This window comes from Nicotiana attenuata, unplaced genomic scaffold, assembly GCF_001879085.1.
Source record: "Nicotiana attenuata strain UT unplaced genomic scaffold, NIATTr2, whole genome shotgun sequence".
NCBI lineage: Eukaryota > Viridiplantae > Streptophyta > Magnoliopsida > Solanales > Solanaceae > Nicotiana > Nicotiana attenuata.
The window spans coordinates 422,733-448,716 of NW_017670684.1; the positions used below are offsets into that span (position 1 = coordinate 422,733).

At 40.3% G+C, this 25,984-nt stretch overlaps 2 protein-coding genes across 8 annotated transcripts; both read left to right on the forward strand.

The window, feature by feature from the left end:
• Positions 1 to 1,159: 1,159 nt before the first annotated feature.
• On the forward strand, positions 1,160 to 15,904 carry LOC109242283. 2 transcript variants are annotated; one of them, XM_019409152.1, is made up of 6 exons: positions 1,160 to 1,442; positions 1,577 to 1,645; positions 2,328 to 2,464; positions 14,529 to 14,579; positions 14,688 to 14,745; positions 15,502 to 15,904. In XM_019409152.1, the coding sequence occupies exons 1-6, from the start codon at positions 1,406 to 1,408 to the stop codon at positions 15,522 to 15,524; spliced, it is 375 nt and encodes a 124-aa protein (XP_019264697.1). In that variant the 5' UTR covers positions 1,160 to 1,405; the 3' UTR covers positions 15,525 to 15,904. The 2 variants fall into 2 exon arrangements, with proteins under 2 accessions (XP_019264697.1, XP_019264698.1); XM_019409153.1 differs by lacking the exon at positions 1,577 to 1,645 and having other exon boundaries at positions 1,166 to 1,442.
• Positions 15,905 to 16,193: 289 nt separating this feature from the next.
• LOC109242281 lies at positions 16,194 to 23,744 on the forward strand. Of its 6 annotated transcripts, none has more exons than XM_019409146.1 (2): positions 16,194 to 18,051; positions 20,847 to 22,689. In XM_019409146.1, exons 1-2 carry the CDS (start codon positions 17,973 to 17,975, stop codon positions 21,362 to 21,364), a joined length of 597 nt encoding a protein of 198 aa, XP_019264691.1. In that variant the 5' UTR covers positions 16,194 to 17,972; the 3' UTR covers positions 21,365 to 22,689. The 6 variants fall into 6 exon arrangements, with proteins under 6 accessions (XP_019264691.1, XP_019264694.1, XP_019264696.1 ...); XM_019409149.1 differs by lacking the exon at positions 20,847 to 22,689 and adding an exon at positions 23,345 to 23,744 and having other exon boundaries at positions 16,608 to 17,119; XM_019409151.1 differs by lacking the exon at positions 20,847 to 22,689 and adding an exon at positions 23,349 to 23,744 and having other exon boundaries at positions 16,608 to 17,119.
• The last annotated feature ends 2,240 nt before the right edge of the window (positions 23,745 to 25,984 follow it).

The window sequence follows — 25,984 nt, forward strand, 5'->3', positions numbered from 1 at the left end:
AAAAACTGGACAGTGACTCGAACAAACACAAACACTACGAGAAAATATGAGATATGTAAGACGTACGGAGATAGTATTTTTGTTGTTGGAAGAAGAAACAAGAAGAAGGGAAAGGGGAAAGGGAAGCTTTAAGGAAGAGAAAGGTTGGTAAGGCAATTGAGAAATGAGTGGACGGGTAATAATTTTAATTGGGTTAGGTAAATATAGTAATTATTATTAAAATGGGTAAAACCGGGTTATTATTTTGCGTTTAGTGGGTAATTAGTGTAGTTTCCTCAAATATCAAGTGGTCATTGGGCTGACCCATCAGTTATTCCACGTAAATATGAGTCCGAGTTCATAGTCTGTCTTCCTTCCTACCAATACCATTTTACTCATAACGGATTTAATCGCATTTTGTAATGATTAAATAATTTAATAAGGTAAAAAATATTAATTAATCACAATTAAGTAGTACAGGTTCATGTACAAATATCAGTATTTATTGATTTGGTTTAAGCATTGTCTATTTTCTTACCTCCCAATAATTCATCCAAAAAGAAAACTTCTTCATCTGCAAGAGCCCCCCTAGTGGGATGGGAAAATTGTATAGATTGCATATTATGGATCGTGTGGGAAAGGGAGACAACATCGACCTATATAAGGAGGGATAAATAGATCAATTAATTCATCACCTGCACTTCGAGAAACTGATGTTGACACCACCAAAGAATGTGGTGTAGCAGATGAGGTTGTTCTCCCTTAACCAGAGGTTTCGAGTTCTAGTTTTAGGTGTGAAAAAGGGAACGATTTCTCCTCAAATAGGGTCTTAAGCGGAGCAATTCTGGATATAATCGGGCTCCAATACATGTACTGAACACAGGATGGGAAACAAAATAAAAAAAGAAGAAGAGAAATTGATGTCAACGGCCGGGGACCTCTACCTCCAAAAAAGAAGAGAAACTCAAGGTCAATACTCAGATTATATAATATATGTATAAAAGAAACATGATTAATTTCATGGAACGTAGAAGATATCTCTTTTGACATACCGATGGAAACTAGAAAATTTCTATTTTATCTATTTTATAGAAAAGTCTTGATGGTCGACCAAGGGTATTTCAGTAATTTCATAATTGATTTAAGTTAAATTTTAATTGCTTTGGTACGTGTAAATATTCATCTAGAATTTTCTACAACTCAGTCCTCCAACTAGCTTTCTTTCACCATTTAATTTGTTCATCATCTACGGATCTGTCGTTGCTGGCGAATTCTAGTAGCAATCTACTACCATTACTCCATTAGCGTTGACCTTTCTCTCTCGTTTTTCCTTGTCCTTCGTATCCTCTCTTAGGGATCTCTTGTTGCCTTTGATTTGCTTGGTCCTATCCTTTTCTAATTCTTGCTTTGGCACAACAGTATCCCAATGGTTAACATCTTCTTACCCATAGTTGAAGCCAAAGGTGAGTAGACGAGGTATCTGCCACTTTTTTATAGATACTTGCAAGTGTAAATTTGCGAATTTTTTCCACCACTTATGCTTAGACTCATGCAAAGGGAGTTGTTCAAGCATTTTGGATTATTTTTTCTCATTAAGGAAATGATATAGAAGCTCGAATTCGGTTCAATGTGCTGGAATTGATGAGGGATTGTGCTCTTCACATAGGTGGTTTAACAAATTAAGAAGTAATTAGATTTCAAATACATCTATGTGTTTTACAATTTGGTATAACATTGTGTCCTACTGCTTGCTTAGTATCTGTGTTGATCCAATCAAACGCTCTTATAGCCCTATTCTTTCCTTCACCAAGTTCCGTGTTTTCCGTTGTTTTTCTTGTAATTTTTCTTCCAAACCTCCTGTTGAATGAGGTTTGAAGTTGATCCATGATCCAAAATGGCAGTTTCTTAGTTTTACTTTCTTTACTTTATTATTTCAACTACAAAAATATTTTTAGGAGTTGCATTATGTGCATAATTGGTTGTCAATGTGTAATCAATGCAGAGTATGAGATTTTTAAGATCATAAAGGTGATAAACTTATGGTTAGTTCTTGGATCTTTATAGTTTAACTGAAAAAATGGAGGAGAAAGCATTATTCCCATCAACTTGCACATTTGATGTACAAACATACATTAGCTATTATCGGCAAAAGTAGCATGAAGAGGTTGTGTAGAAGGTTTCGAGTTATATGATTGTTTTGTTTAAAACTTCACTGTGACGAACCAAATAATAAAAGCTTAAAAAGCATCAATTTTTTGGCAGATATAGCAGGAAAATTGATAAAACATTATGAGTGTACAACTCTGGTTTCATGATTTTAATATTCTATTTCCTAATTCTATGGTCAGGTTTTCAATGTTCTGTTTCAAGAACCCCAAATGCTAAGGATGTAAAAAAAAAGATTTTTTTACTAAAGAGCTACTTGCAGAGGATGAAAGAAAAGCTGCAGAAGTTTCAATTCTTATGTCCTGGTGGCACTAAAGAGGTAGTTGCAGATGATGAAAAGAAATTTGTTAAAATTTCATTCCACATTTTCTGATTGTTTTAAAAGTGTGTTTTCACTTTCAATGCATGACCATCTACTCATCTGAAAGTTGTTTATGTATTATATTTCTCCTTTGTGGGTCAATTTGGGTGTAGAAAGTATGAAAAATAAAAAGTTGGAAGATCTGGGTGATTCAGGAAATGCAAATAATCATAGTGTACCATTAGAACCTGAAACTACTAGAGTGACAAACACAATATTAGAAATTAAGAGGTAACTGAACATTAAAAGTATACTGAAGTTAATGGGCTGTATTCTGCATTTTACCAAAGGTAATATGTGCTGCAACAGACTTCTTACAGGGTATAACTGAAGAGGAAGAGTAATAAACTTCTTCCACGTGTTTGTTTCTATGCCCTTTCTAGAGCATACAAACCCAATCTCTTAATTACATTGCATATACAATGTTAACAAAAGGGATGTGCACAACGGGTCACTTGGAAAAGTTGTACCCTTATTTGCGGAAATGCTTGAATGGTATCTCTCGATGTTGTTGCATACACTGTACTTCTAAATGCATTTTGTTAATTTGGTGTATTGATTGTGAGAGCTGTTTTTATTACATATTTTTCAAATTCTAACCATAAGAGGAAAAGTTTGGACAAATATTCCCCTTTTCTTCCCTTCTTTTACATCTTTATGGTCTACGTCTGAATGAAAATTCCAACTGATATATTGTCACGACCCCAACCCCAGTCGTGATGGCGCCCAACATACTACTAGGCAAGCCTGACCAATTAATAACCTTAACCCAATCCTCATGCAGTTCATTATTAACTAACACAGATAAATTACCAAGTCATAGTACTAGAAGTCTGAAATAAGAGTTTAACATGCGGAATTTCAAATAATAATCCTACTACATAGCCCAAAAGATCCGGTGTCACAAGTTTGAGCCTCTACTACAAGTTTATCAACCTGATACATATCAATCTAGGAAAAACGGATAGAACAAAAGGATAGAAGGGAGAGATCAGGGCTGCGAACACTATGCAGCTACCTCAATGCTCCCAGGTATGCGCTGCTCAACTGAAAATCCTCACGCAGTCTCAGATGCACCTGGATCTGCACGCAAGGTGCAGGGAGTAATGTGAGTACTCCGACCCAGTGAGTAATAAACATAAATAAAGGCTGAGAGTTAGAAATCACGGAAAACATAGAGCAATCTATAATTCGGCAGTTTAAAACAAGTAATATGAAAGCGATAAACCAATGAAATCGAAATGTGACAATACTACAACAAATAAGCAGTTAAGTGGCAGGTATAGAAAGGAAAATCAAACACATAGAATGGTACCCTCTAGTACCCGCTGCGGCGTGCAGCCCGATCCATTTATTTATCGTCGACGGCGCTCACTGGGGGTGTGCAGACTCCGGGAGGGGCCCCTTACGGCCCAAGCGCAATATCAAGCCATCTCGTGGCATCAACTAGGCCCTCGTCCTGGAATCAATATCAACATAATACTGCTACGGCGCGCAACCCGATCCATACTTAGTCCAGAAATAGCATAAGCCCCTCGGGCCATAATAATATAAAAATTCTCAGCCCAAAACATCATTACAAATATCATTTAAGTTTCAAATCTGAGTAAAAGTGGCTGAGTTTGTAAAACAATATTAAACAATAGAACTGAGTTCAAGTAATATGTCAAAATGGTGAGGAAACAGTGATAGCAATCCCCGAAGGGTTCAAATAGTTGCCCGAAGCCCAAATATAACGATTAGTCCAAATAATGATGATATCAAATAAGCTTCAATCAATTACGAAGTAAAAACATCACTTGGGACGGGCCAAGTCCCAATCCCCAATAGTAAACAACCCCGCGCTCATCATCAAGCGCGTGTCTCACCTCACTATATCACTACAATGTGCAAATCCGGGGTTTCAAACACTCAGGACGTCATTTACATTCATTACTCACCTCAAACCGACCAAAGCTCTAGCTCGCAATGCCCTTGCCTCTCAAATCGGCCTCCTCGCGCGTCGAATCTGACCAAAACTAGAGTGAATACGTTACAATAGGCTAAGGGAACAAAGCCCAAGCAAAAACAATCGAAAAATATCAAAAATCCCGAAATTGGCAAAACCCGAGCCCCGGGCCCATTTCTTGAAACTCAGAAAGTTTTACACCAACGGGTTCTTTTTCTCGCCACGAGTTCACACATATCAAAAACACAAGAATCAGAGTCCATTTGACCCCTCAAATCCTTAATCTTAGCTCTCTTAAGTTCAAGCCCTAAACCTCCATTTTTAGTCCATAAATCCCTAAATTTTCAGTACTAATTCATGAAATAACACCATAGGATTGTGTTTTGAGTCAAAAGTCCTTACCTTATCGAAGTTCTATTGAAATCTCCCTTCAAAATCGCCCAAAAGCCCTCAATCCGAAGTTAGGAATGATGAAACCCTTCAAAAATCGCGAAGGATGAAATATATACCTTCTGCCCAGGGGTTTTCGCATCTGCGACCCCTCCATCGCTTCTGCGGTACCACATTTGCGGTTATAAGTCCTCTTCTGCGGAAATTCATTAAAGGCCCAAATCTGCATCTGCGGCCCACCAACCGAATATGCGGCTCCGCAGGTGCGGGCACCCCACCGCATTTGCGGTCCCAACATTTCTCTCCCAAAACCGCTTCTGCGGTCTAATGGTCGCATTTGCGACTCCGCAAGTGCGGTCCCCATACTGCATCTGCGGTTCCTGACTCTCCTTCTTAAAACCGCATCTGCGCCTTTCCTTCCGCATCTGTGACACCGCACCTGCGGTCCCCGAGCCGCAGGTGCGAAAACACCAGAAGCAGCAAGGAAATCTGCAATCACTCAAGTTCCAAAACTTCCCGTTAGCCATCCGAAATCACCCCGAGGCTCCCGGGACCTCAACCAAAAGCACCAACACCTCCAAAAACCTCATTCAAACCTGTTCCAATCATCAAAACACCTCAAACAACACCAAAACCATCAAATTACATCGAATTCAAGCCTACGTTCTTCTAAAACTTCCGAAACACGCATTTGATCAAAAACCCAACCAACTCACCTCCGAATGACCTAAAATTTTACACACACATCCCAAATCACCTAACGAAGCTACAACAACTCTCGGAATTCCATTCCAACCCTCGGATCAGAATCTCACCTATCGACCGGAAATCGTCAAAATACTAACTTCGCCAATTCAATCATAGTTCTACACCGGACCTCCAAAACCACTTCCGATCACACTCCTAAGTCACAAATAATCCCCCGAAGCTAACCGAATCATCGAAATTTGCATCCGAGCCCTCTAACTCATAAGTCAACATCCGGTTGACTTTTCCACTCAAGCCTTCTTAAAAGAGACTAAGTGTCTCATTTCCTACTAAAATCACTCCAAACCAACTCGATCACACAAGACACTGATATTGAAGCATAAAGAAGCAGAAAATGGGGAAAACGGAGCGGTAACTCATGAGAAGACGGGTCGGGTCGTCACATCCTCCCCAACTTAAACAAACGCTCGTCCTCGAGTGAGTCAAGAAACATACCTGAAGCCTCAAATAGGTGAGGGTATCTGCTCCGCATCTCCCGCTCGGTCTCCCAGGTAGCCTCCTCCACGGGCCAACCTCTCCACTGCACCTTCACTGAAGCTACATCCTTTGACCTTAATTTCCGAACCTGACGCTCCAAAATGGCTGCTGGATCTACATAATAAGTCAAATCACCCTCCAACTGAACCGTACTGAAATCCAGAACATGGGACGGGTCTCCAAATACTTCCAAAGCATAGAAACATGAAAAACTCTTTTGTCTCGACTGCACTGTACGAAGTCTCTCCTGAATCACCTTCACCTTCTCTAATGCATCCTGGACCAAATCTGTCCCCAATAGCCTAGCCTCACCGGGCTCGAACCAACCAACTGGAGATCTACACCGCCTCCCATAGAAAGCCTCATACGGAGCCATCTGAATGTAGGAAAACTCTGCAAGCGGTAGGAACCGATCCCATGACCCTCCAAAGTCAATAACACAGGCGCGTAGCATATCCTTTAATATCTGAATGGTGCGCTCGGACTGCCCGTCCGTCTGAGGGTGAAAGGCTGTGCTCAACTGTACCTGAGTACCCAACTCTCACTGAACAGTCTGCCAAAATTGAGAGGTAAACTGAGTGCCCCGATCTGATATAATGGAAACTGGGACACCATGCAACCGAACAATCTCCCGAATATAAATCTCTGCCAGCCGCTCTAAAGAATAAGTAGTACAAACAGGAATGAAGTGCGCGGACTTGGTCAGCCTGTCTACAATCACTTAAATAGCATCGAATTTCTTCAAAGTCCGTGGGAGTTTGGTAACAAAATCCATAGTGATCCTCTCCCACTTCCACTCGGGAATAACCATCTGCTGATGCTAGCCACCCGGTCTCTAATGCTCATATTTCACCTGCTGACAATTGAGACAACGAGCTACAAACTCCACAATATCCTTCTTCATCCTCCGCCACCAATAGTGATGTCTAAGATCCTGATACATCTTCGCGGCACCCGGATGAATGGAATACCGCGTGCTATGGGCCTCCTCCAATATCAACTCCCGAAGCCCATCCACATTGGGCACGCAAATCCGGCCCTGCATCCTCAACACACCATCATCACCAATGGTCACATCTCTGGCATCATCATGCTGAACCGTGTCCTTAGGGACAAGCAAATGCGGATCATCATACTGGCACTCTCTGATGCGATCATACAAGGAAGATCGAGAAACCACACATGACAACACCCGACTAGGCTCCGAAATATCTAGTCTCACAAACCGATTGGCCAAGGCCTAAACATCAACTGCAAGGGGCCTCTCCCCAACTGGAATATATGCCAAACTCCCCATACTCACTGCCTTTCGGCCCAAAGCATCGGCCACTACATTGGCCTTCCCCGGATGATACAGAATAGTAATATCATAATCCTTAAGCAACTCTAGCCATCTCCGCTGCCTCAAATTAAGATCCTTTTGCTTGAACAAATGCTGAAGACTGCGATGATCAGTGAATACCTCACAAGATACGCCATACAAGTAGTGCCTCCAAATCTTCGATGCATGAACTATGGCAGCCAACTCCAAATCATGGACAGGGTAGTTCTTCTCATGGGGCTTCAACTGGCGAGAAGCATAAGTAATAACTCTACCCTCCTGCATCAATACACAACCGATCCCAACTCTCGAAGCATCACAATATACTGTATATGAACCTGAAGCTGACGGTAAAACCAATACTGGAGCTATGGTCAAAGCTATTTTGAGCTTCTGAAAGCTCTCCTCACACTCGTCCGACCATACAAATGAAGCACCCTTCTGAGTCAACTTGGTCAAGGGCAATACGATGGAGGAAAATCCCTGAACAAACCGGCGATAATAGCCTGCCAACCCCAGAAAACTACGAATCTCCGTGGCTGAGGACGGTCTAGGCCAACTCTGAACCGCCTCTATCTTCTTCGGATCAACCTGAATACCCTCACTGGACACCACGTGTACCAAGAAAGCCACTGAACTGAGCCAAAACTCACACTTGGAGAACTTTGCATAAAGTTTCTCCTCCCTCAATCTCTGCAATACAACTCGCAAATGCTCCGTGTGCTCCTCCTGACTATGCGAGTACACCAGAATATCATCGCTGAAAACAATAACGAACGAATCCAGATAAGGCCGAAATACACTGTTCATTAAATGCATGAACGCTGCTAGGGCATTGGTCAGCCCGAAAGACATGACAAGAAACTCATATTGACCATATCTAGTCCTGAATGCAGTCCTAAGAATATTCGAATCCCTGATCTTCAACCGGTGATAACCCAAACGGAGATCAATCTTGGAAAACACCCTCGCTCCGTGAAGCTGGTCGAACAAATCATCAATGTGAGGCAGGGGAAACTTGTTCTTAGTTGTTACCTTGTTCAATTGCCTATAATCGATGCACATCCTCATTGTGCCATCCTTCTTCTTCACAAACAGAACTGGCGCACCCCAAGGTAACACACTAGGCCGAATGAACCCTTTATCTAGGAGCTCCTGAAGCTGCTCCTTCAATTCTTTCAACTCCGCTGGTGCTATACGATATGGCGGAATAGAGATGGGCTGAGTGCCCGGCATCAGGTCAATACCAAAATCAATATCCCTGTCCGGTGGCATGCCTGGCAGGTCTGTTGGAAATACATCGGGAAAATCCCTCACAACTGGAACGGAATCATTACTAGGAGTCTGAGCTCCAACATCCCTCACAAAAGCTAGATATGACAGACAACCCTTCCCAACCATACGCTGGGCCTTCAAGAAAGAAATCACTCTGCTAGGAACATACTCAGTCACACCACGCCACTCGATCCGCGGTACACCCGGCATAGCCAAAGTGACTGTCTTAGCATGACAGTCTAGAATAGCATGACATGGAGATAACCAATCCATGCCTAAAATAACATCAAAGTCCTCCATGCTCAATAGCAATAGATCAATTCGGGTCTCCAGACCCCCAATAGTCACAACACATGACCGGTACACACGGTCCACAACAACAGTATCGCCCACTGGGGTAGACACATGAACAAGTAAAGCAAGAACCTCCCGGGGCGCACTCAAATAGTGAGCAAAATATGAGGACACATAAGAATAGGTGGAACCGAGATCAAATAATACTGAGGCATCTCTGTGGCATACTGAAACAATACCTGTAATGACAGCGTTTGAAGCAATGACATCTGTCCTGCCTGGAATAGCATAAAAACGAGCCTGGCCACCGCCTGATCGACCTCCACCTCTAGGGCGACCCCTAGCTGCCTGATCTCCACCCCTAGCTGGCTGGGCGGGTGGTGAAGTAACTGGAGCAGAAGTCGAGGGCTGACCCCTCTGCTGATGCTGACCGCCACGAAGTCGAGGGCACTGCCTCCTCATATGCCCAAACTCTCCGCACTCATAACAACTACCTGGTGCTAGAGATGGGGACTGAAGGGAACCCCTCGCACCGGAGTGACTAGCAGATGCACTCGGCGCAGAAGAACCCTGAGCTGATGGGGCATGAGATGAACTCTGAGCTGGGAAGGCACTGAGTGAAGAGTGGCCTTGCTGAAACCCATGATGACCACGGTCTGAAGATCCCCCGCGATACTCTGGACGGGCCGACTGAGCAGGCCTGAAAGAACGGCCTCTACCATGCTAGAACTGGCCCCTCGAAGGAGCACCACTGTAGCTGCCCGATCCACAAGGCCTTTTGGCCTCCCTCTCCTCTCGCTCTCCACGACGAACTGACTCGATCTCACGAGCGATATCCACCACCTCCTCAAATGTAGCACCCAATACTCTCTCTCTAGTCATCAGAATACGGAGATGGTAGTTAAGGCCATCCACAAATCTCTTGATCCTCTCACGATCTGACGGAATCATCCAAATAGCATGACGGGCCAACTGTGAAAACCTCATCTCATACTGGGTCACGGTCATATCCCCTTACGTCAACCACTCAAACTGTCTACGCAGCTCCTCTCTGCGGGACTGCGGTACATGCTTCTCCAGGGAGAGAGCGGAGAACTGCTGCCAAGAAAGGGGTGCTGCACCGACAGGCCTACGCCTCTCAAAATCCTCCCACCAAGTAAAAGCAGCCCCGGTAAACTGAAAGATGGTAAATGCCACACCACTAGACTCAAGAATCCCTGCTGTACGGAGCATCCGCTGACACCTATCAAGAAAACCCTGGGCATCCTCGCCCTCAGCACCACTGAATGTCGGAGGCTGGAGTCTACCAAACCTCTCAAGACGACGCTGCTCATCCTCCGGCATAAGTGGAACCCTGAACTCCTGCACTGGTGCAACCTACTGAGCTAAAGGTGCCTTTGGCGTCTGTAGTCTCTGCACTACCTGCTCAGGTGTGCGAGCAGCGGGGGTCTGGTTGCCTCCCCCGACCTGCGAAGTAGCTGTTGCTGTGGTGGCAGAAACTGCCTGAGCCAGGCCAGTGCAAACTATCAAGATCTGTGCCAAGGTCTCCTGAAGACCCGGAATCACGATGGGCACAGCTGGTGCCTGAACTGGTGCTGTTGGAGTCTTATCTGGAGCTGGGGCAGTTGGTGGATCGATAGATGCTGCCCTCACTACTCTGCCTCTGCCATGACCACGACCACGTCCCCGGCCTCTGGTGGCCTCAGTGGGTGGTACTGGTGGTCGTCCACCTCGTCCGTTAGCTCGTGTCCTCACCATCTGTGAGAGAATAGAATAATAGAAGTTTAGTTCTCAGTTCAACAAAGCCGCATGACAAGAATTTCAAGAATGTGAAGTTTTCCTAAAGGTTCTGCAGCCTCTCGAGGATAAATACAGACGTCTCCGTACCGATCCGCGAGCCTCTACTAAACCGGCTCATGACTTGCGAGACCTAGTAACCTAGGCTCTGATACCAACTTATCACGACCCCAACCCCGGTCGTGATGGCGCCCAACACACTGCTAGGCAAGCCTGACCAATTAACAACCTTAACCCAATCCTCATGCGGTTCATTATTAACTAACACAGATAAAATACCAAGTCATAGTACTAGAAGTCTGAAATAAGAGTTTAACATGCGGAATTTCAAATAATAATCCTACTACACAGCCCAAAAGATCCGATGTCACAAGTCTGAGCCTCTACTACAAGTTTATCAACCTGATACATATCAATCTAGGAAAAACGGATAAAACAAAAGGATAGAAGGGAGAGATCAGGGGTGCGAACGCCATGCAGCTACCTCAATGCTCCCAAGTATACGCTGCTCAACTGAAAATCCTCATGCAGTCTCAGATGCACCTGGATCTGCACGCTAGGTGGAGGGAGTAATGTGAGTACTCCGATCCAGTGAGTAATAAACATAAATAAAGGCTGAGAGTAAGAAATCACGGAAAACACAGAGCAATATATAATTCGACAATTTAAAACAAGTAATATGAAAGCGATAAACCAATGAAATCGAAATGTGACAATACTACAGCAAATAAGCAGTTAAGTGGCAGGTATAGAAAGGAAAATCAAACACATAGAATGGTACCCTCTAGTACCCGCTGCGGCGTGCAGTCCGATCCATTTATTTATCGTCGACGGCGCTCACTGGGGGTGTGCAGACTCCGGGAGGGGCCCCTTACGGCCCAAGCGCAATATCAAGCCATCTCATGGCATCAACTAGGACCTTGGCCTGATATCAATATCAACATAATACTGCTGCGGCGCGCAGCCCGATCCATACTCGGTCCAGAAATCACATAAGCCCCTCGGGCCATAATAATATAGAAATTCTCAGCCCAAAACATTATCAGAAATATCATTTAAGTTTCAAATCTGAGTAAAAGTGGCTGAGTTTGTAAAACAGTATTAAACAAAAGAACTGAGTTCAAGTAATATGTCAAAATGGTGAGGAAACAGTAATAGCAATCCCCGAAGGGTTCAAATAGTTGGCCCGAAGCCCAAATATGACGATTAGTCCAAATAAGGATGATGTCAAATAAGCTTCAATCAATTACGCGGTAAAAAAATCACTCGGGACGGGACAAGTCCCAATCCCCAATAGTAAACGACCCCGCGCTCATCATCAAGTGCGAGTCTCACCTCACTATAGCACTACAATGTGCAAATCCGGGGTTTCAAACCCTCACGACGTCATTTACATTCATTACTCACCTCAAACCGGCTAAAGCTCTAGCTCGCTATGCCCTTGCCTCTCAAATCGGCCTCCTCGCGCGTCGAATCTGACCAAAACCAGAGAGAATACGTTACAATAGGCTAAGGGAACAAAGCCCAAGCGAAAACAATCGAAAAACATCAAAAATCCCGAAATTGGCAAAACCCGAGCCTCGGGCCCACTTCTCAAAACTCAGAATTTTTTACACCAACAGGTTCCTTATCTCGCTACGAGTTCACACATATCAAAAACACAAAAATCGGAGTCCATTTGACCCCTCATATCCTTAATCTTAGCTCTCTTAAGTTCAATCCCTAAACCTCCATTTTTAGTCCATAAATCCCTAAATTTTCAGTACTAATTCATGAAATAACACCATAGGATTGTGTTTTGAGTCAAAAATCCTTACCTTATCGAAGTTCTCTTGAAATCTCCCTTCAAAATCGCCCAAAAGCCCTCAATCCGAAGTTAGGAATGATGAAACCCTTCAAAAATCGCGAAGGATGAAATATATACCTTCTGCCCAGGGGTTTTTGCATCTACGACCCCTCCACCGCATCTGCGGTACCGCATTTGCGGTTACAAGTCCGCTTCTACGGAAATTCATTAAAGGCCCGAATCTGCATCTGCGGCCCACTAGCCGCATATGCGGCTCCGCAGGTGCGGGCACCCCACCGCATCGGCGGTCCCAACCTTTCTCTCCCAAAACCGCTTCTGCGGTCAAATGGTCGCATCTGCGACTCCGCAGGTGCGGTCCCCATACCGCATCTGCAGTTCCTGACTCTCCTTCTTAAAACCGCATCTGCGCCTTTCCTTCCGCATCTGCAACACCGCACCTGCGGTCCCCGAGCCGCATGTGCGAAAACACCAGAAGCAGCAAGGAAATCTGCAATCACTCAAGTTCCAAAACTTCCCGTTAGCCATCCTAAATCACCCCGAGGCCCCCGGGACCTCAACCAAAAGCACCAACACCTCCAAAAACCTCATTCAAACTTGTTCCAATCATCAAAACACCTCAAACAATACCAAAACCATCAAATTACATCGAATTCAAGCCTAAGTTCTTCTAAAACTTCTGAAACACGCATTTGATCAAAAACCCAACCAACTCACCTCCGAATGACCTGAAATTTTACACACACATCCCAAATCAACTAAGGAAGCTACAGCAACTCTCGGAATTCCATTCCGACCCTCGTATCAAAATCTTACCTATCGACCGGAAATCGTCAAAATACTAACTTCGCCAATTCAAGCCTAATTCTACGCCGGACCTCCAAAACCACTTCCGATCACACTCCTAAGTTACAAATCATCCCTCGAAGCTAATTGAATCATCGGAATTTGCATCCGAGCCCTTTAACTCATATGTCAACATCCGGTTGACTTTTCCAACTCAAGCCTTCTTAAAAGAGACTAAGTGTCTCATTTCGTACTAAAATCACTCCAAACCAACTCGATCACACAAGACACTGATAATGAAGCATAAAGAAGCAGAAAATGGGGGATACGGAGCGGTAACCCATGAGACGACGGGTCGGGTCGTCACATATATGATAGTTTTATTTTTTTGCCTAAAAGTCTATTTCGACGTTGTAGCCTGGCAAGCTAAATAAAATAAGAGAACTTGTTAATTTGTGTATTTATAAGTTGAATTAGTTTGGAATAGTCGGTTGGATTGACTCTGATGCTGCAACTGATTTCTTTTTCGAAAAATATTATTCTGCAATATAAATAGTGCCAATGACCTTATCGAACTAGCTGTATATTTAGTCAATTGCTATTTTCAAGTGAATTTGAGTTATTGATACCCAAGTTTATTGACAATAGCCATTTTACTATGACCGAAAAACTTTGGAGAAGAAACAACTCTTCTCTCAAAGCTTTGGTTATAAGATTACAAGAAAAACAAGGAGGAATGTATCTGTAAGTTCATGTGGCAAAAGTATGGTGGAAGTCTGGTGCTTTCCCTATTCACATAGATGGGCATGATTCTCTCTTTATGGATGAATTGCCGCAACTAACAAGAGAAGGTTAATTGCCTCTCTTCTCTGTTTATTACTTTATTTTCACTTTTCTTGAGCCGAGTGTCTTTCGAAAATAGCCTCTCTAACATCATAAGGTTGGGGTAAGGTCTGGTTATACATTACCCTCCTCAGACCCCATTTGTGGGATCCCCATTTGTGTGATTCCACTGGGTCTCTTGTTGTTAACAAGAGAAGGTTAATATTAAATTATATGTAAGAACTATTCTTGATCAATTTTGTTATTTACTATCTACAACTAAAGATCATTCAATTTTCTACTTGCTGATTTTTCTTACTGGTTCATTCTGAATTCTTAGGCGACCAATGATGGAAACGCGTATCTGGTCTATATGAACAAAAAATCTCAGGTCTCAATAGAATTTCAAGACTTTCATCCTCAGATATTATTACTTTATGTTATTGAATTGTACTTGCTCATACATAGATGAAAACACTAACTTTTGTGGAATCAATAGATTGTGACCAAGTTGAAGAGTACACATGTCGATGGAGCTTTTTCTAAAAATAATAAAGGTAAGCTCTATCCGTACAATTTCATGGTAGTTAAAACCAGAGTTGTTTATAAAGTATGTGATGAAAGTGAGGTATGATTGTTCATAAAAGAGTTGGAGGCCCAGATTTGTATCTTGGGATTAATAATGCTCAGGATCTTCTGGAGTTCAAGTGCAAAAACAAACAAGATGATAGAATGCCGAAACTTCTTGATCGGCCAAGCAAAAGCTCGGTCTAATTGAGAGTGTTGAACATTAATAAGAACTTTTGACTAACTTATTAATTTTTTCTTTCGTTTTTTGTGTTATATATTTAATATAAAAATATTCGTGACACTACTTAGTTTGTCTGTATGATAACTTTTGACTTAAGGTAGAAGCTACATATCAAATGAGAAAATAAGATCTTTAGATAGAATTTAGAAGTATTATTTGTAAGGCCATGGGAAGAAGGAATTTTAAATTCTTTTTATTTCTTGGGAAGCATGGATTTTTCGATACATGATTCTGTTTCTAAGTTGATCTTGGTAACCTGCTCTTATGCTTCAAGATCAGTTTTTTATTGTCTCATCCAGTGCTATATACATATTCATTAGCTTTATCACGCGTATATTCATAACCACGATCTATATATGTCCCCTTTTTGGTCTTTTGGGTTCTGGATTCCTTTCAAAGGTTACTCATGATAAATATATTGCTTCATCCAAAAAAAAAATTGTATTGTATCACAAAATTAATTTCCATGTACCGAGTAATGCTATTCTTGGTTTATTTGTAGGTTGTGAAGGAAATTCAGATTGACCTTGGAGAGAAATTGCTGCACTTCAAGGGACTTCAAGTCTGAAGAATGAATAGAATTTTCTGGGAAGCAAATGTTATTTTTGCTTGATTTCGTGTGATAAAATTTCTTGTTTTAAACTCTATGCAAACACGTTCCATTTAGTTTGCTTTATGTTTTGTGGATCATCACTAATTGAAGATCTTCTTTGTTAAATAGGTTTTGCATCAGAGATGGATCTTCATTCTAAAAAAGGGTCGAAAAAATGAGGAATACATGGGTCAAAGCGAAATAGATGTGCAAGCACGCAAATATTCATCAATAATTCATTAATATATGTACATCCAAAGGGACCTTAATTTTTTGTAGTTGTTTAGTGATTGAATATTGGACATTTGAGAGTTGTGGAAATTTCGGTGATATGCCGTGAATAAATATGGTAAAAGCTAACTTACAAAAAAATATATAGTAACTAAAATAAATGTTGTTAGAAGCTAAAAAAAAAGGGACAAGGAATATCTCGATGTATGACTTTGACAACTGCCGATAGCACTAAAATAGCTATTAACTTTATGGTCTTCATCTTAAATTCATACTTTGATTATTATAGTTTCGTTATTCTATATTTGCATTTGTATTTTTGGTTATCTTTTCCTTCATGTTTTACCTTTTTAATTAGAAAGAAGATAATAGCACTATTGTGGGCTCACCTAGAGGCAAGATATAGATATGCATCTTGAACTGAGCTGTCCATTGGTTATCTTTTTCACCATTTACATGCTTATGTGGCTGCCACTATGAATAGCAAGAATGCATTATTGTTGGAGACGAAGCTTCTCCAAATCTGGATAAAGGTTGAAGAAGGCGTGCAAAATGGTTAGATACAGAATTAGGGATTTATTATTTCAGCTTGTACACGTGGCATGATCCAGTCCATCAATCTCCACCTAAGTTCTCTCATCTCACCCGTTAGGTTTAGAACATTAATTGACAACTGTAGGTCACTAGTTATGTATTCTTATTCTTTCATTTACACGTGTACAAAAATAGTTAGTGGTTAGGTAGTTAGTAGAGGACACAAGTGACTATTATATATAATTGTATAGTACATTTTGGAGATCAGATTGGGAATACAATTTTTAGCATTTTGCAGAAATTCTCTCTCTAGAATTGCAACATGCTATCAGAGCTTGGGGGTGATCCAGCTCAAATTTCGATTCCAAATCTCATCTGGTTTATCTCTGATTTTTTGATCTCAATACAACAGTGAAATCATTACTAAATTTTTGATTTCATGCAGGTTTGATTCTGAAATTTTTCTTCACAATTTCCTTTGAGATTTCTAGGTTTTGTTTCCTTCATTTTCTGTTGATTTACCACTGAAATGGCAGTACCAGCAAAAATTAATCCTGATCATCATCATTATCTTCATGCCTCTGATTTGCCTGGGCTAGCTTTGGTCTCACCTCCATTTGATGGATCTGGATATGGTGTTTGGAGGAAATATATTTTGATTGCATTATCAGCCAAAAACAAACTCTGTTTTATTGATGGAAGCTTGAGCAGGCCAAAGGATGATTCACCTGACTCGAAGTATTGGATCCGATGTGATTATATGGTATTTCCTTGTGTCCTAAATGCCTTGACCAGCGAGATCAGACCTAGTGTAATTCATTCAAAATCATTTAGAATTCTGTGGACACAATTGGAGGAGAGGTATGGACAATCGAATTTAGCTCAATCTTTTGAATTACAAAAACAACTCTTAGAAGTAGTTCAAGGCTCAAACATATTTGCTAATTACTTCAACAAAATCAAGGCTATATGGGATGAGATAGAGTTACTTGATGCTAGAACTGTGTGTGTTTGTGTGTATTGTAAGTGTGGTGTACTTGAAAAGAATTATGCCCTTGAAGAAAGGTAAAAATTAGTGCATTTCTTAATGGGACTAAATCAGACATACACTGGGGTAAGAGGTAATATCATGATGATGCAACCTTCACCTACAGTTGACAGAGCCTATTACTTATTGCTTCAAGAGGAGAGACAAAGAGAAATTCAATCTATAGGACACTATCCTAGTGACTCCAGCTCTTTTGTTGCCACACCACAGAAATTCAATCAATCATATGGAAACTTTAACACGTTTGGTGGACAGTCTGGGAGTTCCTGTGGTGCGAATAATTCCCAAGCTGGGAATTCTTTTGGTGGATATGGCTATAGGAATAACCAGGAACACAGGAAAGGGCTATTCTGTAACTACTATAAAAAAGTCAGGTCACATTATTGAGAAATGTTTTAAAATTCATGCCTATCCTCAACAACAAAATTTCAGAAACTATAACAGACAAGGAAGGACACAAAATTTTGTTCAAGGACATTCTGTGTTCTCAGATGAACGTGTAGGACAATTTCATAAAAATGAGACATAAGCCACAATTGGTATTAAACAAGAACAACTTACACAATTGATGAAACTATTTCAACAGGTTAAAATTGGGCAACAGACAGTAGCAAATTTGGAGGTCAATGCAAATGTCAACTGTGCTGGTACATCTCTGCTTGCTCCTATTATTTTTTCTAAGAACACTAAGAGTCATTTTTGGATCATTGACTCTGGAGCCTCTGAACACATGACTTTCGATTCCAGTATTCTCAAAAACATCAAAATCCTTCCTACTCCTATGAATGTAACTTTTCATAATTCTAAAAGAGTAAAAGTAACACATTCAGGACAAGTCACAGTACACCCTAAGTTGATCCTACGCAATGTTCCGCTAGTTCCAGACTTTAGATTAAGTCTCATGTCTATTCACAGATTATGCACACAATTCAAATCCATTCTTACCTTTGCTGATTCTTTCTGTTTCTTGCTGGGCCTTTCCTTGAGGAGGCCTTTGGTTCTTGGTGATGTCAAAGCTAGACTATATCTTCTTTACTTCACACATTGCTTTCCTGATTCCCTATACATAGAAAATAAAACTAAATCAGTCATTCCATCTTCCATTGTAAATACATCTAATGTTTCACATTTTATCAGTAGTTTTGTGATTTCTTGTGACAGATTATGGCATGTAAGACTTGTTCATTTACCAATTTCTACTATGAGGCATATCCCTGGTTGCACACAACCTAATTCCACACAGGCTGGTTTCCCTTTTGCTATTTGCCCTATGGCTAGACAGCATAAATTGCCTTTTTCTAATAGCATCACTTCTACCACTCACATTTTTGAGCTTATCCACATAGACACTTAGGGACCTTATAAAACACCTACACATGATGATTTAAGTAGTTTTTTACTATTGTTGATGACTACAGTAGGGTACTTGGACATATTTGCTTAGTACCAAGAGTAATGCTTTTACAATACTTCAATCCTTTCTTTCTATGGTTGAGAGACAATTTGATACCAAAGTTAAGACCATAAGGTCTGACAATGCTTTTGAACTAGGGAGCACTGTTGCAGCCACCATGTACTTTGCTTCTAAGGGCATTTTACACCAAACATTATGTGTTGGTACTCCTCAGCAAAATGACATTATTGACGAAAACACAAATATTTATTGGAAATCTGTAGAGCCCTTCTTTTTCATTTTAAAGTACCTATAGCCTTTTGGGGAGAATGTCTTCTAACAACAACTTTTCTCATAAACAGGTTTCCCTCTAAACTACTTCACTATAAAACACCCTATGAGATTTTATTTCAGAAACCTCCTACTTACAGTTCACTCAAATCTTTTGGATGTCTTTGCTTTGCTTCTATTTTACCACATTATAGATGGAAAATGGATCCTAGGAAAACTGCTTGTGTGTTCATAGGATACCCTTTTAGGAATAAGGGATATAAATTGCTAGACCTACAAACCAGAAACATCTTTATTTCCAGAAATGTCATCTTTCATGAATCTATTTTTCCATTTTCTGATTTAAAGACTACATTTCGTTATCCTCTATTTCCTACAGACTCTCCCTCTGACTACTCTATACCTATGCCATCCCACTTTGGTCATTCAGTTCCTACAGAGTCTTCTTCTATGTCTCCTGTTTCATCTTCTTCTCTCCCCTCTAGTAATTATTTTCCTAATTCTCCTATACTTCCTAGTCCTACATCTCCTACTTCTCATGTTCATTCATCTCCTACTCTTTCTCTTTCCAGTTCCTCCTTTTCTTCTCCTCTCATTCCTGATTATTTTTTTTCTTCACTATATCCACCTCCTGATATTGAAACTGCTTTGCGCAGGTCCTTGAGGGATCACAAAACACCTGCTTACCTAGGTGATTATATTTGTGGTGCAGTTCATTTAACTGATGTTTCCACTCCATGTTTCCTAATACTTATTTCCCCTATGCAATTTTCTTTCACTGCATTATCTTCTCCTAACCAAAATTGCTCACTTCTCTTTCCCTCATCCAAGAGCCTTCCTCATATTCCCAGGCAGCCATTCATCCAGGTTGGCAAGAAGCTATGGTCAAAGAAATTGATGCTTTAGTCACCAATGAGACCTGGGAAGTGGTTCCTTTACCACAAGGTCAAAAGGCACTACCTTGTAAATGGTTTTACAAGGTGATACTCAAGTTTGATGGTAGCTTGGAGAGATTAAAAGCTCGACTGGTTATTAGGGGGGACATACAAAGAGAAGGGATTGATTTCACAGAGACCTTCTCTCCCGTGGTTAAAATGACCACCATCTGGTGTATTTTAGCCTTGGTAGTGAAGAAAAAATGGGGATTGTATCAATTGGATGTTAATAACTCTTTCTTACATTGTGATTTGCACGAGGAAGTATATATGAAGTTCCCTGCTGGGTTAGTACCTCCTGAACCTAACATGGTTTGTCGACTTAAAAAGTCTCTAGATGGGCTTCGTCAAGCCTCAAGGCAGTGGTATGCTAGATTGACATCTGCTTTGAATTTTAAGGGTTTCACTCATTCTCTCAATGATTACTCTCTTTTTTATAAGAAGGCTGGTTCCTCTATTTCTTTGGTGGTTGTTTATGTCGATGCCATACTTCTAACGGGGAATGGCATGCAAGAATTGAATGAGCTTAAGCATTTTTTAGATTTAGAATTAAAAATTAATGATTTGGGCTACTTATCTTACTTCTTAGGCATGGAAGTTCTTCGTCTTGATTCTGGTTTGATCTTGAGCCAACGAAAGTTCACCGTGGAGCTGCTTTCTGAATTTCATTGCTGTGATCTATCTCTTGCTAATTCCCCTTTAGATACTTCGTGCAAACTCTTTGCTAATAAGGGTGATATTATGTCTGATCCTACGTTGTATCGCCGATTGTTGGGCTAGTTGAATTTTTTGACTCACACGTGCCCAAATTTGTCTTTTGCAGTCCAGCATCTGAGTCAGTTCATGTATACCCCTCGTGTTCCTCATCTGGCTACTGCTGACACTGCCTTCGCTATCTTCTTCGTGACCCTGATTTGGGGCTTTTTATGTCTGATTCTCCCTCGTTTGAACTTATTGCTTTCTGTGATTCTGACTGGGGTTCTTGCCTTGATTCTCGGCGTTCCATTAGTGGTTTCTTCATCAGTCTTGGTGGCTACCCAATCTCGTGGAAATCAAAGAAACAACCCTCTGTTTATTTGTCTTCCGCGGAGGCTGAGTATCGATCTATGCGTCGTGTCGTTGCTGAGCTTACTTGGCTTGTTCGTTTACTCGACGATCTATCCATTCTGCCCCAATTGCCAGTTGCTCTCCACTCTGATAGTCAGGCGGCAATCCACATCGCCAAAAACCCTGTCTTTCACGAGCACACCAAACATGTTGAGCTTGATTGTCATTTCGTGTGCTAGAAGTTCCAGGCCGGCCTTATCTCGTTGTCCTTTGTACCATCTCACTCACAGTTAGCTGATTTTTTCACTAAGCCCCTTTCTGGGCCTCTTCATTGGGATTTACTTGGCAAGTTTGGAGTTCTTTCTCCCCCTCCCAACTTGAGGGGGGTGTTGGAGACGAAGCTTCTCCAAATCTGCATAAGGGTTGAAGAAGGTGTGCAAAATGGTTAGATACAGAGTTAGGGATTTCTTATTTCAGCTTGTACACGTGGCATGATCTAGTCCATCAATCTCCACTTAAGTTCTCTCATCTCACCCGTTAGTTTTAGCACATTAATTGATGGCTGTAGATCACTAGTTATGTATTCTTATTCTTTCATTTATACATGTGTACAAAATTAGTTAGTGGTTAGGTAGTTAGTGGAGGACACACATGACTATTATACATAGTTGTATAGTACATTTTGGAGATCAGATTAGGAATACAATTTTCACCATTTTTCAGAAACTCACTCTCTAGAATTTCAACAATTATTAACATATTATATGGGTTATCTTAATTTTCATGATTGTTGAATAGATAATTTCGTGCTGCATTTTAATATAAGCATTTTATTTTCCTACTCTGTTTGCCTCATAACAGTAAGAAAGGCAAGTATTGCACTTTGCTATTAATCATGTTTCAATGTTATTCTACTTTGTTTGCCTCGTAAAAGTAAAGAGAATTCAAGTGAAATAATTCTAGGTATGATAAGTAGTTGACTCCCTCAAAGAACTCTCATGTGCTAAAAAATTGCAGACTATGATTTTATCTTCCCAATTGTGCGCTTTAACTTGATTAAACGAAAAATTTACCTTAAATACTAAGGTAAATTTTAATTCTGGAGCATTTGGACAAGGTATATTTCCCTCGGTATTAATTATGTGAAACATGAAACAAAGCTCTCTAAACTATTAAAGAAACCATATCTTATTTTTGGGACTACAATCTGTTATTTAAGATTTTCTTTCACTTTAAATGTCAAGAACTTTATCTTAGCCTCTTTCTTCTAAAGTTATGAAATTTCCCAATGTTAATTTTCCAGTTTAGATGCCTAGTGTTTGTCTTGGTGTGACTTATTCTACTAGGACCTCAATTCTCTCCCAATTTTTTAGATATTTCTAACTGCTTATATTATGATTTAGCCTTAGTTGAGAAGCACATAATGAGAGAAATGGTACAATCTTTTTGGCGCAGAAGCTAATTTTACAGGCATACATCTTGATCTAGACCTCATTGTGGTTATTTTTTGTATTGTTTATAGTTTCTAAGATAGCAATAGTGTTGGGGATGCGTTAACCGATCATGTTCAATAAAACATAATTTTTTCATTTATATGGACATATAAATTCTTATGTCTCCTTCCTAAAGTTGTTGCACCTTGGGTCTCCGCTAATATAATAGCTCTTGTCATTCAGTGAATGACCAGGCCTTAACAATATGTAGTAAAAAATTAAAATTGCTTCTCATTTCTCATATTTGATGATTAGTTGTCTAGGCTGCTGCTTTTATGTGCTACATATAGGGCCACTTCATTTATTTTTAGTAATTGCAAGGATTGGATCAATGCATGCACTTCTTCCGGTGAATCTATGTGCTGGCAGTTGAAGCTTTACCATTGCACTATTTAGATAAATCTTGTACTATCTTAATGCTTAAGAAAATTTTGGTATCAATTTGTAGTATGAAGCTTAATATTGCTGTTAGTTTCTTTCTAAATAAATGAAAGTAGCTCTCTCACTTTTATTGTACTAAAGGAAAATGAAAATCCAATTTTTAGTAGGTGCTATAACAATTAGTGACAAGCTCATAGTTCAAACTTTGACATGCAAAAGAGCAGCATATTAGAAAAATCTACAGCTTCTCTTGAATTAGAGGAAGATTAATGACTGACTCTTCAACTGTGGCTTTCTAATCTATAGTATTTATTAGCATTCTTACTCAAATTTAATTCGGACTTACGTAATTTCTATATCAGCTATCTTGATAAATTCTAACTTAACTATTCTTGTTAAGGCAGAACTGGAGATGGAGAGAACTCAATATGCGTCTTCAAGGAAATTAATATGCGAAAAGCAATACGCTTTACATGTCCAATGTCACGCCCGTGTACCTCCTGATTGTAATGGTCGGGCTTGGCTCTGCTTGCCGGTCATGCTACATGAGCCTTAAGACGCCTCCAAGCAAGCAAAGGTTTTCGTGATAATTACCGCACTTGAAAAAAACTAAAAAATATCTACTAAAATAATTGTACATATCTGTTTAGTGAAAATTTCTCCTTTGTTTTTATTTTATGTTGTAACTTCTTTTCATTCTTGAGGGCAAATACAAAGGAGAAAATATTTTTTGATGGTGCAAAGTTCTTGCAATACACTATATGCTTGTCAATTGGGATATGAAATTTTGTTCGTACGTAGTGTAAACAATTACATACATTTTTGCAGCGCCTTTTTATTTTTTTGATAGGTTGTCACAATAACACTTTGTTTGGCCCGTGCCTAGCACGGGCATGCTTCATCTATGTAACGATCCGATGGGGCGTTTTGCTTTGTAGAACCCCTTTCCCCTAAATAATACTTCTCGTACGTGCTTTTGCTGTTTTATGACTTGTGGGGATAGTTATTTCGGGATTTGAAATGGTTCGGGTTGAAATCGGAACACTTGGTTCCTTAAGGTTGGCTTAAAAGACTAAGTTTGACTTCGGTCATTATTTTGAGTAAACGACCTCGGAATCGGGATCTAACGGTTTCAATAGTTTCGTATAATGATTTCGGACTTGGGCATATATTCGGATTGGGTTTTAAACAATCCGGGAGCGTTTCAGCGCCTAATAGTGAAAGTTGGCATTTTGAGCAAAATTCCATAAGTATGGGTTGAAATGGATTTTTACATTCTAGACGTCCGTTTGGGAATCCGAGGCTTAGAATAGCTTTGTATGGTGATTCTGGACTTGGGAGCGCATCCGGAAGTGGATTCAAAGGTCCGTAGGTCGTTTCAGGGTCATTTGGCGAAAGTTAGAAATTTGAAGTTCTGTAAAGTTTGACGAGGGTGGTGATCGGCTCCAACCCTATACCACAATGAAATGGCAAGAGTGATCGATGCAACTTTTACCCGAAAGGTCGGGATCGATATTCACAAGGAGCTATTATTGGTTGGGAGTTGGGTTTCTATCCAATCTAGCTATGCATGTTGCTCTTAATTGCACTTCTAACCATGTTTAGATTTGTTTCTATTCTACTATTAATACTACTGATTGCTGAAAATAATCTAAGTACAATATTTTTGTAGGGTTTTTCTCAATTGATAAAAAGCACTAGGGAAGTGACTTACACCTAGGCGAGTATCTAATGGGGTCTAAGATTTAGGACAAACTTGTTATATTTGGGATCGTGATTAACCTTTCACATAGTTACTCACTCTATACCTCTCGGTAGTTTGAGTGACTTTTCCCTAATTGGCTTTCTCAATCCCAATTGGGTGTTCAAACAATGCAAGCAAAATTGGCTCAAGTCGGGTATTACTATCTCTAGGATTAACCCTTTAATTAGGGCTATCAATCTCTTGAATGCACCCAATTCCTTGTTAGCCTGAATTTCCTAGACATAGTCTCTCTTGTTAGATCTAGTTTTAATGATGCAAATAATATACCTCTGCTGGAAACCAATTATAGAAGAATAAGGAATCAAGAAGATACTACAAGATAGCTGAAGTCAATCTTGATGATTGCCGAAAGAAATCAATCAGCAAAGAGTATAAGCCTATCAGCAAATCTGGATGCCAAAGGAAACAAATTTCAATCAGCAAATCAATCAGCGGACAGCTGCGATGGAGAGAATCACGAAAGCCTAAACTTAAGGCACGAATTAAGGCCAGCATATCCGGAAGATTGAAGAACTTAAGGATCGAATCAAGGCCAGCATATCCGGAAGATTGAAGATCATGCAAAGACTGGTAAGCGGCAAATTTCGGGAGGATCACAATCAAGGAGCAAGCTTTAATAATATGCAGCGATTAAAGGAAGAATATCAAGGAAGAGCAACGGCTAGCTATCTTATTCTTGGAAAGAATAAATTTCTTTCCAAGGATCAAATCTCTTGGGTTGTCAAGCCTCGATCTTCATCAAGCATTTATACCCAGCCTTAACCTAAGTTAGACATACTTTGATCGAACCAAACACCTCTCTTTATTCTACTGCAAACAAACATTGTAGTTCATAAGATCTGCTGTGTAACAAGTCAGAGAAGAAAGGAGAGTATAACATTGGTGAGGCATTGTATCAAAAGGAAACGAGTGTTAGAGGAACTGTGTTATCAAGTCAATTCCACTATACTCGAAGAAACGCATTTACTAAAGAGAACTCCCTTGCAACCCAAGGGGACTGGACTAGGATTCACATTGAATCCGAACCAGTGTAAAAATTCTAGTGTCTTTACTTCCTGCACTTACTTTCTGCATATTACTTTATGTCTTTGTAACTGTTAAGTTATTACATCTAGTCGAATACTTGATAAACTAGTCAACTAATAAGAGAATAAATTTAAAAATATACAATTCACCCCCCCTCTTGTAGTTTCAATTGGTATCAGAGCAAGGCTCACATCTTACTTTTGCTTAACAGCTTGTGAGAACAGATCATGGCAAATCAAGTTATCATAG